This window comes from Dryobates pubescens, chromosome 10 (assembly GCF_014839835.1).
Source record: "Dryobates pubescens isolate bDryPub1 chromosome 10, bDryPub1.pri, whole genome shotgun sequence".
NCBI lineage: Eukaryota > Metazoa > Chordata > Aves > Piciformes > Picidae > Dryobates > Dryobates pubescens.
In genome coordinates this window covers 7488016-7501372 of record NC_071621.1, presented here as the reverse complement: position 1 = coordinate 7501372, position 13357 = coordinate 7488016, and the positions used below count along the sequence as shown (strand labels likewise).

The 13357-nt window shown below is 38.1% G+C and overlaps 1 protein-coding gene across 1 annotated transcript in view; it reads right to left on the bottom strand.

The window, feature by feature from the left end:
- HERC2 (HECT and RLD domain containing E3 ubiquitin protein ligase 2) overlaps window positions 1-13357 on the bottom strand; it is a 118901-nt gene that overhangs the window by 56823 nt on the left and 48721 nt on the right. The window contains exons 23-38 of the mRNA XM_009905424.2: window positions 12281-12451; window positions 12072-12175; window positions 11796-11946; window positions 10553-10767; window positions 9527-9659; window positions 9291-9418; window positions 8973-9168; window positions 6153-6289; window positions 5459-5632; window positions 5230-5366; window positions 4998-5149; window positions 4441-4632; window positions 3279-3466; window positions 2577-2769; window positions 1824-2006; window positions 1059-1243 (exon numbers count right to left, since the gene is read on the bottom strand). Coding sequence (XP_009903726.2) covers window positions 1059-1243; window positions 1824-2006; window positions 2577-2769; window positions 3279-3466; window positions 4441-4632; window positions 4998-5149; window positions 5230-5366; window positions 5459-5632; window positions 6153-6289; window positions 8973-9168; window positions 9291-9418; window positions 9527-9659; window positions 10553-10767; window positions 11796-11946; window positions 12072-12175; window positions 12281-12451 — 2639 coding nt within the window. The remainder of the gene's footprint in view (window positions 1-1058; window positions 1244-1823; window positions 2007-2576; window positions 2770-3278; window positions 3467-4440; window positions 4633-4997; window positions 5150-5229; window positions 5367-5458; window positions 5633-6152; window positions 6290-8972; window positions 9169-9290; window positions 9419-9526; window positions 9660-10552; window positions 10768-11795; window positions 11947-12071; window positions 12176-12280; window positions 12452-13357) is intronic.

Below are 13357 nucleotides of genomic sequence, written 5' to 3'. Positions count from 1 at the left end.
GACTGACAAGGAACACGGAAAGGTGCAGTTCTGCAGTATGAAAGAGCAGACGGAGTTGCACATTCTGAACATTTCAGGTTTTGAGTTTTCACATCTTCTACCCAGAAGACCAGTACAACACAAGTGACCAGTAACAGTGAAGAGATCTCAATTCTTGTAAATCTGTCATTAACACATCTTTCTAAAACTTTGAAGTCTTGTCTTTTTCTTATTATATAATTAGATGCTGGTACACGAGGAACGCTAATTTCTCTGGAGTATTCCCTGAACAGCAGATGACTGTAATGCTGTAAGTCCTGGATGACGACAGAAGTCTCATCATATTAAAAATACCAGCAGGAATTTGCTAGAAGATCAGACAAAAATGAACAGGCCTTTATGAGACAAGGCTTTAGTTAAAAAATTAAGAAGATCTTTTGATCCCCAAGCCTTAAAACTCGGAAGACTTAGTCCATAATAAGGTTGGTTTTCAACCTCAAAAGAAAAAGGCATTACAAGATGCTAAGGAAAGAAGAAAGAAAGGGAAATGAAAAAAATGACAAAGAAAAACAAACGGGGAAGGGGCAAAAGAAATACAATACCAACATAAGATGAAAAGATGAAGCTTCTTCAAGAGAGACTGAAACTCAAATAACAACAGTTTACTATGGAAAGAGAAGGGACAGCTGGTAACACAGAACTTGATTAACTTTAAAATGAAATTGCACATTTTTCCCAAATATTTTTTGGTTATTCTTTTCTTCGTTCAACTTATAGGAAACATGGTATCAGAGTTTATGGAGTAAGTTTTTAGAACACTTGTTCTGGCTTCTTATCTGCACAAAACTTTTGGATTTTCAATAGGAGAAGGGAGTCTGTAGTGCTCTGAAGGAACTACAGATGTATATTAAAAAAATAATCTTAAATACAAGATGACATGCTAGCTCTTTTTCCAGTTAATGAAAAACTGATTTAAGGACATATCCCATCTGCATTTTAAAAGAAACTTTTTTTCTAAGGACAACTAAAGTCTACAAATTCATTGCCTATTAAAATAGATTTGGAAATACACACATTACCTGTCTCTGTAGTGAAGCAGCAGTGAATGATTCATGCCCTTCAACAATTTTCATTAGCAAAGTTATCCACTGAGATGTACTAAGAGTGCTGCACATCTGAGGCATGAGTGCTATACTTCGAATGAATCCCAACGTGCACCAACTCCTGTGCTGTTCTTTATAAACTAATTTATTTGGCAAGGAAGCTAAAAACAAAAAGATATATACATGTAAGAATTTACTTTTCTGCCAGCTATGTAATTCTCTATATACTACACTAGGCTTTTTTGGACAAATCGTAACACTGGACTACTCTACTATCTTTGTATCAACTACTAATTTCAGTTTTAGAGCCTGTAATTATTTTGTTAAATAAGCCTTTAAAACAATTCTCATCTTGATACCATTTCCTCATTTCAGAGTAGTTGGCATCATTATTTCTGAAATTACAAAAAAGCTATGGAAATTAATATGACATACCTAGTCATACTCTTCTCTCTAAGCAGAAAAAGAATTACAAGAAATTCATTGTCTAAGACAAGCATACACTATCCTGATGCTCCACATCTCATGCACTTATCCAGTTTTTACTGCTTATGTTCCAAGAATACTCAAGATCACTTCTGCTGCCTTTGTTAACAAGATTTTAGAAGCTCTGAAAATGTATTTTCTAGCCTTTGCTCTTTCATGATTAAAAACTAGTAACAAAAGATTTACAAAGTTACAAGACAACAAACCATAAAACAGAACAACATAGCTGAATCAGATCGTTTCTATGTAAGATACCCGATTTATCTATTGTTCCACTCTCCACAAGCATACGGAGTAGGCCACACAAAGTTCTCGTAGCATCACTTTGCATGACTTCAGCATGGACACCAGCAGAGAGACACAACGTCTGCAACAGGTTCACAGTACTTGTCAGCATCATGGAAGTAGGGTGGAGATTCCGTTCAACTTGTTCCCCTTCTGAAAGGAGACACACAACGCAAAGGAATACACTGAGTTAATATATTTCACAGAGTTCTGAACCAAAAAAAGATATCTTTGTTTCATTTGTTAAGATGAAGTGACATGAAGAAGATTCCTTATTTCCAACTGCAAGAGCAAAATATAAACCAGGTATTTTGTGTAGATATTTTCAGGTTATTCTCTAGGAGTACACAGTTTAACAGAAATTCCAAAAGCAGTGCCAAGAATAGGGAAGCAGTGTGACTAGATGTATACTTAAGCCATATAAAACTTCCACACTTTAGAATGACATTAATAGATGTTAAAATGTACACCTCTTGGTATACATAAATTATTTCCATTAGATAATAGCTTGGCCCATAAATATGTAACAAATGTGGTATCACCCTTTCTATCTTCCTATCTCATAGTAAAGATATCTTAACAAATATTCTGGTCAGAAATGTGTAACAATTAATTTAATCATCTTTGATGAATAATTTCCTCCTGTGAAAGAAGTTTTTTCATACTACATTGAATCTGGAATTCAACTAATATTCTGCCTCTACTTTAAAATTTTTTTTTTACCAGAATCATCCTCAGTGTCTGAATCCTCTGTTGTAGGCTGCGTTGCTGGCGGTGGTTCAGCCAGTTTCAGATCGTATTTTCCCTCTTTCCCCATTCTGTAAGAATTTGTACTTCCAGTGTCCCACTGCACTCTAATCCAACCATCCTCTCCCAATTCTCCAATCACACGACCCAAACCTGGAGCAGGTCCATCCTGACAGAAGACAGACTTGTTACACCATGAGAAACAGTAATTCTTATGCAGAGTTCATAAAATAAGTGCTCATTTGCTGCTAACCTAATGGTTAGCCAGTAAACATTCAACAACATTTCAAAATCAAGCATAAAATTGGAAAGCATTTCTCAGTCTTCAAAGGATATCACTTCCAGTAAACTGCAGCACTCTTCATGTTTACAGCTATTTTATTATGTGCTATGCAAGTGCCATACACATCCAGCTGGAAATGTACAAATACTGTACAAATGTACAATACTGTAGCAAAACAAGCGATCTGGTTTCCTGTTAAATCCTGAATCAGAACAGTCTCACTTAAAAAGAATTGTCATACCAAAAAATAAACAGCTAATTTATCTATTTTGTTAATTCTCCAACTCTCTGAAACATAAAAGGACCTTTAAAGTTTGAACACAAAATTCAGACAGTCCACTGAATGGAGATTTAAAATTTCGGTACACACATTATCTGTATGAAAGAATTTTTACCTGATCACCCCATTTCCAGTCTACCCCTCTAACCACTCTGGTACCAATTTTCATCATGGCTGCCAGTTCTGGTCCAGAAACAGGGAGCTGAACAGGGGTAGTTTCCTTTCTTGACTCTTCTAGGACTGTGGCAGAAGCTCCGTGAGAAGAGGCAATCATATCATCTTCAATATTGTCAGAACTAGGTCCTAAAGCGGGGGGGGAACACACAAAAAAACCCACCTTAAAACCAGCTACATAGAATACATAGAATAAACCAGGTTGGAAGAGACCTTCAAGATCATCTCGTCCAACCCATCAACCAATCCAACACCACCCAAACATCTAACCCACGGCACCAAGCACCCCATCAAGTCTTCTCCTGAAAACCTCCAGTGATGGCAACTCCACCACCTCCCCAGGCAGCCCATTCCAATGGGCAATCACTCTCTCTGTATAGAACTTTTTCCTAACATCTAGCCTGAACCTCCCCTGGCGCAGCCTGAGACTGTGTCCTCTTTTGTCACGCTTTAAGACACATATGATCTGCCATGTAAAAGCAAAAACAGTCAGATACAGTGATATAATGAGGGGAGCTTTTAGGAAACTATGGATAATGGTTTTGAATGCACAGAAATGTAAAAACTTAAATTTGAACAAGTGACTAATCACAGAGACATCACAATGATACGTCCAAATGGCTAAATGCTCTACTAACAGAATTTTTTTGGAAAAACTTTTTATGAGTACTCCACTTAGGTACTAGTTACAAGAACAAATATTTGCTCTTATCTAAGAAAACCAAGAAAGAAAGAGAACCTGAATCATGGCCATAAACACCACAGTACCTCTTGTTACAGAACAAAGGAAGCTTCCAGCTTAAATGTGCAAACTGGGAACAATTTTAATAGGTCGAGCAAATGAAATAAAGAGTAAAGAGCAAGCAATTCTTATGCACTTCTTAAATTTTCCATGTTTCCACTAAAACTGCACTATCACTCCTAAATTCTAGTAAAGGATGAACAAAATCAAGGCTTAGGAGAAAAATCACAACCAAATAAAGGCTGCATTAAGTACCATCTTTAAGCAGCAAAGCAATCCTGTAATTTGGGTACACTAACTGGTAAAAGATACAGGAGACTTATATAATACATGCTTTCTTCCAAACAAGAAAATCACGTACCTATCAGTCGCAGCGTTGTTTGTGTCAATGCTAACATGCCAGAATTAAGGAGGAGGCTCAAGGTATTAGCACCATGCTGCAGTGTCAACATGTTCAGCATAACCAGCAGAAAACGTGCTTGTGGAATAGTTCCAAGACTCGGTCCTGCTGGATTCTCATTAGTAATTGTTTGCAGAGGAACAGGCTGCACACCTAATTTAAAAAGTAATATAAATAAGACAGTTGACACTTGGGAGCCACAAGGTAATAGGTTATAGATTTGTCTGAGCTAAAATGTAACTTCCTATACTTTAGATTTTAATGGTAAAATGTTACTTATGAGTAATCAATCTCCTGTTGCTGGGAAACCAGCAACACTCTCTCAAACACTGGAAAGAGTTGAGGGAGGGTTGGGGTAGCAGGGGGTGGAAAAACAATGGATGGAAAGAAAATGAAAGAAATTCTCAGGACAAACCAAGGGGAAGTGATTTTAGGAACCCTATTGGGAACTTTTAGAACAACGACCAGTATTAATTGAATACAGTTCCCTCCCCAGTCAATGCAACAAAATGATTCACCTAGTTCCTTAAATTTTGCATTAGCATCTAGTAAGATGTTCCGGACATTCTGAATAGCCCAGGCATACAGCTTTCCAAAAGTTACTTCCAGCAGCATTCTGTTAAACGGTGGGATCAGATCCACATCCTTCAAGCAGTCAGTAAGAGGCTCCCTTTATAGAAAAAGAGCAACAAAAAGTAAGTTGTTTGTTTCTTGCTGAAGAAGTGCAAAAGCAAAAGCAGTAAGTTTTACCCTATGTTGGCTCCTTCTGGAATAAGTCTCTGCCACCCACAGAACATGGCATACTGCACGGATGGGAGCAAAAAATTCTTTGCTGCCAATTTCAGAATAGTATCTATTCCCTCCAGACGAACTTCTGCTCTTTCCAACTGCAAAAGAGGGCAAAAAAAAGAAAATAATAATTTATTAATTGTCATATGCCAACTGCTAATACATGCAAGCCTGTTTTCACCCATCTTACCTGTTTTAATAAACATTTTCTCATTTTTTCTACATCCACAGGCTCTTCTTTAAGTGCAAATTCAACAATGGTGTTAAGGAGGGCAGACTGTGGATACAACCCTTGGACATTTTGCTTCAGCCATTTGTATTTGTGGACACCTGTAACAGTACTCAGAAGTGGCTGCCACTTATCCTGCAAAACACAGAATGCATCATATTGAACCATTTAAAATCATTTACTTTTAAATTACTGAAAAAAAATTAGTTCTTTCCTATAAAAACGAAGTATAAACTTAAAATACTATGAGGGGGGAAAAAAAAGAAACTTCTTCCAAACCAGGAATGAGTTTAGTATTATTTGTAACTCAGTGTCTTGTTGACAGTTGTTGCATAACATTTCAAATACATTCATGTTCAAAAAAGAGGAAGTAACCCATCACTACCTTTTATTTTGAAGTGAAGCTTTAACCAAACACTTCTAAAATTATCAGTAATCTAAAATTAGAGTAGGTATCTTTACCTATTCTAAATACACAGTAGACAAGCTTATTTTTAAGAATGATTTCAGGTTTCAATGCATCATACTTAATTATATATGCCAAACACCACTATCAGCACATTAAATATCAAGTTACAACAATCATGGTTCAGGTCCTAAGCTCTTCCTGTTGTTATATTTATTCACGAGGCTGATTCAATACCTGATATCCTACCTTGGGTGATTTGATTGGTATGGGCCTTTTATCTACAGGTACAGGACTGTGAGGTACCACACAGGATTCTTCTAAATCACTCTCATTATTTCCAATTTTGGTTTCCTCCATATCAGCAGATTCAGATTTTTTTGGCACTAGGCATAAAAAAAGAATTATTCTTTCTGATAATCTGATAGCATTCTACAGTTTCACATTTTTAGGTTTGTATTGTAGTTGAAACACACAGGATACTTAAAATCTGCTTGTAACAAAATGGAAACGTATTCTTGGTGAACTTTATATCCAACTATTATTAGCTCTAGTAATGTCTGCAGTCCACTTTTATCTTTGCAGACCAGCTTAAACAGCACCTTGCTGATTTTTCGTAACAGTAATCTACTTCCAGTTAAATGGGATAAATGGGTATCGGATATTGCTTTATACGTACAGGATTACCTGGGTCTGTTATTTGAATTTTTATTGGATCCATATCAATTTTTCCTCTACTGCCATATTTATACCAAACTTCTGGACTTATACCTTTTTCATCTTTTTCAGTTAACTTACATAATCGAACACTCAAACCATCTCCCTGACTCTCTAAAGTCAATTTTAATTTTATAATTAAATCTCTTCCCAAGAGATTGTATTCAGCTTCTGGAACAACTAACAAATCATTTAGACAAATCCTTTTTTCCGATTCTATTTCTGTATTTTCAAGTAGTGATACCTTAAAAGGTTCCCCTTTAGCTCCAATTACTGTTGGTTTTTTTCCTTCCTCAACCCCCTTAGGAATTTTCAGTATAGTCGATTTTTCTACTCCTGTATCTACCAAAAAGGTCACCTCCTCCTTCTGGGGACCTACCAGTAACTTTATCAAGGGCTCGTTTGATGTTCTTGTCCCCAAAATATACAGCCCCTGACACCCCTAATCTTCCTTAAACATTTTCTCACCTTTCTCCTTTTGTCTACATTTCCTCTGGATATGTCCCTTTTTATTGCAGTAATAACAAACGGGGACTCCGTTTTTCTGAACCCTGTCATCCCATTTCCACTCCTGTGTTGTTTCCTGTGGTTTCTGACTTTCTCTTACGGCAGTTACAAACAATTTAGCTTTTGTTTTTTGTTTAACTTCATCTCTCCTTACATATACCTTCTGAGCTTCCCATAGTAACTCTTCTAATCCCCTGTCTTGCCAGTCTTCGATTTTTTCCAACTTCTTCCTAGTATCTCCCCATGATTTTGCTACAAACTGCGTCCTGATAAGGGTCACTCCAACTGCAGAATTGGGGTCTATTCCAGAATACATCTGCAAGCTTTTCTTCAATCTTTCCATCCACTCAGTAGGAGATTCGTCTTTCCTCTGTTGGTCACTAAAGGCTTTATCAAAATTCTGTCCTCTAGGAACAGCTTCCCTAATTCCTTGTATTATTATAGTTCTCAGGTTACTCATATTCTGTCTCCCCTGGGGCTGCTGATGGTCCCACCCAGGGTCTTGATTAGGCCACTTCTGATCTCCTGGTGGCCCCCCCCTGATTCTGCCTCTCCCATATTCTCATACCAGCCTGTCTAATCATGTTTCTTTCCTCTGCAGTGAATAGAATACTTAAAATAGACTGTATCTCTTTCCAAATATATGTATTGGGGCCCAAAAATTGATCCAGCCTCTCAGCTACACCTAAGGGATCATCTAATAAGGTACCCATCTCTTTCTTGAAACTATGAACATCTAATGTACCGAGAGGTACCGTCACAAACCCTGTTCCTCCCTGATTTCCTCCCACTTGCACTTCTCATAGTGGATGTAGCCCTACTTCATCCTCATTCTCTTCATTCCTGTCATTCCTAGCCCTACCTCTTGTTCAGGGAGGTGAAGGAGGGGGAGGAGGAGGATTTGGGGGATCACAAAAAACATCTGGTTGGAAGAGACCTCAAAATCATCCAGTTTAACCTTCGACCCAGTTTAGGGTCAATCCTAAACCTTGTCCCTAAGTGCCACATACTGCTTAAATACCTCCAAGGACAGTGACTCCACCACTGTCCTGGGCAGACCATTCCAAGGTTTGATAACCCTGTGAAGAAGTATTTCCTAGCACCCAGTCTGAACCTGCCTTGAAACAATTTCCTTTAGTCCTGTTGCTTGCCACCAAGGACAAGAAGCTGGCCCCTCCTCGTTCCAACCTCCCTTCAGGTAGTTGCAGAGAGCAGTAAGGTCTCCCCTCAGCCTCCTCTTCTCCAGGCTGAACAACCCCCAGCTGCCTCAGATGCTCCTCATAGACCACGTGCTCCAGGCCTCATTGCCCTTCTCTGGACACACTCCAGAACCTCAATGTTCTTCATGTAGTGAAGGAATCCAGAACTGAACACAGCACTCGAGGTGAGGCCTCACCATTGCAGAGTACAGTGGGACAATCACCCCCCTGCTCCTGCTGGCCACCATGTTTCTCATACAAGCCAGGATGCCTTTGGCTTTCTTGGCTACCTGGGCACACTGAGCTCTGGGTGCATGGTTCATTGAAAATGCTGCTTTGCTAAAAACATTATTTTTTTACTAAGATACCATTTCTACTTAAATTTTACTAGAACTAGAGTGACTAATATTGATGGATCATTTTTAATATACTGGAACACAAAGAAGTATCTCTCACCTAAACTTGACTCTCTTGTCTGCCTGGTCTTGCTATAGAAACTAGTGACTTAGAAAACTTCACCAAAATTCAGCAGGAAGCAAATGGCTTTGATGTTTTAGCTAACTGGAGTTAAATGCAGAGTAGCAAACCTTGGAATTAGGTTGATTTTCATTGTTTAAAAGAAAGTACAGCATTAATGTTGTCTTACCTCTCTTTTTCCTTTTTTCTCTTATTATTTTCTGAGCTACACTCCGCCATCGGGGCAGGGAACTCAGCAGTTTAAATTTAGACATTATAGAGAGATCATTGCAAACTGCAGGACGTAGTTCATTGAATAAGAATCTCAAACGCTCAATGACAGGAGCACAAACTTCCTTGTAAGAACGTCCTTGTTCTTGATGGGTCTAGAAAAGGCATTGAAAGATTAGGTTATAATGTATTATACAATAAATTGAGCAATATATGACTTTTCAGTAAGACAACTTGAACAAAAAATAATCTTAGCTTCAGCAGGTAAGAGGCTTACCTTAATCAGTGAGCATTTTGCTTGGTAGACAACACGGCACACATCCACTACAGATTTTGGTAAGGTTTTGTGCTTTACTTGGTCAACTCCAAGGGTACTGGGATGAACAAGAGACAATGCTACATGACCTAAATGGGAAAAGACAATCTCTGAATATGCATTTCCAAAACCATTCCACAAGAGTTTAAACTGGTCCAAAATATATTCCTGGACAGCTATACTACAAGCCCACCTACCTAAATCCTCATGCTTCAGAAGACAACATAACAACAAACGTCCTACTTCTTCCACAGGATGCTCAGGAGGGAACGTAATTGGTGTTGTTAAGTGACACTGTTTACAGTATCTCTCTATTTGACACAAGAAGTCCTACAAGAACAAACAAGAGCCTCTATTTAATTTTGGATTTAAATACAATCAAATAGGGTCCAAAATACTGCAGCCATCATTTATATAATACAAAACCTCCACAATCTGAAGTAATATTCCCAAGTGAGATATAACACAGTATGCACTCTTTAATACACAGAAACACAGTCCAAGAGCACAGAGAATATCCTGTATCATTCTTGTATTTAGAGCAACATGACTCAATGAACAAAGCTAGTACTGTTTTTATCTCTTGCTGAGATAGCCAGGCCACCTAACACATTTTTTTAGTTGTCTTCTCCTGCCTCATCATTATTGTTACCCTATCCTTTCAAAGACTATTTCTGGGTTTGAGTGGTTTGTTTTTTTTTTTTCCATAAAGAAGCTGACTTCAAAGGGCTAGAAAATCTAAAGGTACTACAAAAGACAGTTATAAATGTAAATCTCAGAGGGTTTCATAATATCCACAACTCCAACTAGGTGAAACCTGAACCCCAAGGCACAAAGGAACATTCAAGGCAAAGGCAGACAAGCACTTGGTGCACAAAATCCACCTACACTGGCGGTTGAAGTGGAGGTGAGGACAGCCTGTCAATACTGTAAAAACTTGGCATGGAAAGCAACATGTTATTAATTTTTTGTAAGAATACACTGGTATTTTTTTGTTCTCCACTCAAGATTTCAAAATGAAACAATGAACTGTTAAAATATCAAGGGAAATGCAGAAATTATATCCATTAGTAGTATTCAACCACTCCTTTCTCGAAAAACAATTCTTAAATAGCTTTTTCAGTTTTTTACTTTTGGATAATTTTTACCAATAAAACTGTTTCAGGCCACTACTGTCCAACCTTAAGTAACACTTTTTGAGACCAGAACTACCAAGGGCTTACCTTCACAGTGTGATCCTGAATATTATTATCTGCAATAGCTTGGAGAAAAGGTTGTGAATGGTCACTCAAAGTTAATCGATGTGAATAGAGTTTTGATTTATTTGGGGTGGTGTTACCAGGTGAACTGCAATGGTCTTCATCTTTTTCCTCATTGTAACTGTAATGAATCTGACTAGTTTGCAAGCCTCCAGAAAAGATAGAGGACTTCAACCATTCTAAAAGAAAGAAAAAACACAAATATGTATTCTAATGATTAAGCTATCAAGACTCAACAGTTCCCTCAAATAAAAGGCATATACAGCTTCAAATGATGCTTAACAGCTCTTTTCACTTGTTAAAACTTTTTCCCCACAAAAAATGGGTCCTGCAACTAAGACACAACTAAGCAACTGTGTAGCAATTATCTGTTTAGAGACCTATTTTTTCTGCAATTAATAATTATGTCTTCTGTTCACAGTATCACAGTAACAGTATAACTAAGGTTGGAAGAGACCCCAAGGATCATTGAGTCCAACCTGTCTCCACAGACCTCATGACTAGACCATGGCACCAAGTGCCACGTCCAATCTCCTCTTGAACACCTCCAGGGATGGTGACTCCACCACCTCCCTGGGCAGCCCATTCCAATGACAAACGACTCGCTCAGTGAAGAACTTTTTCCTCACTTCGAGTCTAAACCTCCCCTGGTGCAGCTTGAGACTGCGTCCTCTTGTTCTGGTGCTGGTTGCCTGGGAGAAGAGACCAACCCCTTCCTGGCTACAACCACCTTTCAGGCAGTTGTAGAGGGCAATGAGGTCACCTCTGAGCCTTCTTCTCTTCTCCAGGCTAAACAATCCCAGCTCCCTCAGCCTCTCCTCACAGGGCTTGTGCTCAAGGCCTCTCACCAGCCTTGTTCACCAAACTAAGTTACCAAACAGCACAGAATCTAACACCAGATGCTTCAGCCACTATTAATTGAATACAAATTAATGAGATACCTGTGCTACACAGTCTTCTTTCTCTTGCCATATTCTCTCATGCACATTATGAAATTCTGGATATTTAAGTGTTCAGAATTATTACCCATTTAAATCCTGCTAAATTATTGGGCCTTGATGAATGTGGCAATTAATCTTAAGACTAAGGAGCTATTCCAGAAGACAGGCTAAAAACTTCCAGTTCATTTATTTGGCCTGTGTCTTTTTCTTGCATACTTTGACAAATATTTATCACTTATTTAAGCTCAAAATGAAGTTCTGCTTACTGGCGCATTCAATTTCCAGAGGAGAAAGTGGTGTGCTCATTGCCAGGTAGGAAGCATGCAGTCCAAGGAGAAGACCCAAGTTCCTTTCTGTGTCTATTAGAGGTGACGACAAAGTACTGAGATCTGGTGTTGTAACCACTTCCTGGTCAGGCTAATCACAAGAAACAGAAGTTGAAAGCGAGAACTGAGCTCCAACAAGCATTGTGAAGAAAAAGCAGTATGTTAGCATTAAAAATAAGGCAACAACAGTATGTCAATTAATAATAATATATCTACCTCCACATACTGGCCAACACAGAAGGCATGCATTGACTCCCGTGTGTCCTCAAACTGTAAAGCGGCTTCCAAAGCAACAACTGGGTCCTCACCTGCAAACTGAGCTAATGAAAGAATGAGGTAGTCAGTATAATGTCTAAAACCTGTTTATGCCATCTGCTTTGGAAACAGAAGTACTTTTTTTCCTTGATTCAGATGCTGATTCTCACCAAGTATGCTACTGCCAGTTAATGATTGTGTTTGGAAGTCCTTTATATCATATACTTTCCCATCAATCACTGTCCAAAATCCTCCATCTTTGTTGTGGTTCTCTAGATCAGCTTTACGTATAAGCATCACCTCCTCATTATTTCTGCTACTCTGGCCAGTAAAAAATGAACCTAAAGGTAGAAAACAGAATTGAGAATTTATCAACAGAGAAACAGAAACTGAGGTTTTTTCTGAGTATTCTTTTAACAGTTGCTTAACCAAATTTTTTACTTCTGTTCAAAGGCCACATGTCTTTTGATACATTGAAAGTCAAATGAGCTCAAAAAATTTCAGACATATATTTCTATTTACATATTGTAGACAGAAATTGCCTGTTTGCTATAGTTTTTATACACTCCTCTTTTAATGTCATACTGTCAAAGACCTAGCATTGCTCAACTGCATGAGTGCTTTGTTTGGAAGTCGAGGAGAACAACCAGAATTCTGGCAAATCACTGCTCTAATTGTTTCTCCCTCCAAATTACCTCAGTTTTATTACATGCCTGCCTGAGAAGCATTAGTGTATATTTAATTTCACTCTAAATCCACATTGCATTTTCAACAAAAGAAGGAAAGTTACATACTATCTTACTACATATCAATAAACTATTTCAAACTCAAGGTAATTTCATCCAGGCAAGAAACATCAGAGTAATGTTTGCACGCACACACCTTCACCTAAGTTTGCTCTATTAGACTGAACTTTCCACTCAGTTTTTGCCTTCCCCAACATACTATTCTCTAGCAGTGTTACCTTTAGCTCTCTTGGATTATGCCAACCATGTTTCACTCCTCTTTCCACCAGTAAAATGCCCACAGTCAGAAATACATATTTTCTGCTTCTCTCATGTTATATAAAGTGCACTAGGAAAAGAAAACTTCCTTATTTCAAACCTTTCCATGTTACCCTATGCTACAGATTGAATTCAGCAACAAAATGGGTAACATACTACTCATTTTCACTGGATCTTTTCACACTCAAAATGCAAAATGATACAAACACTTCTTTAAAAAGTTGCATTGTACTCTGCTTAATC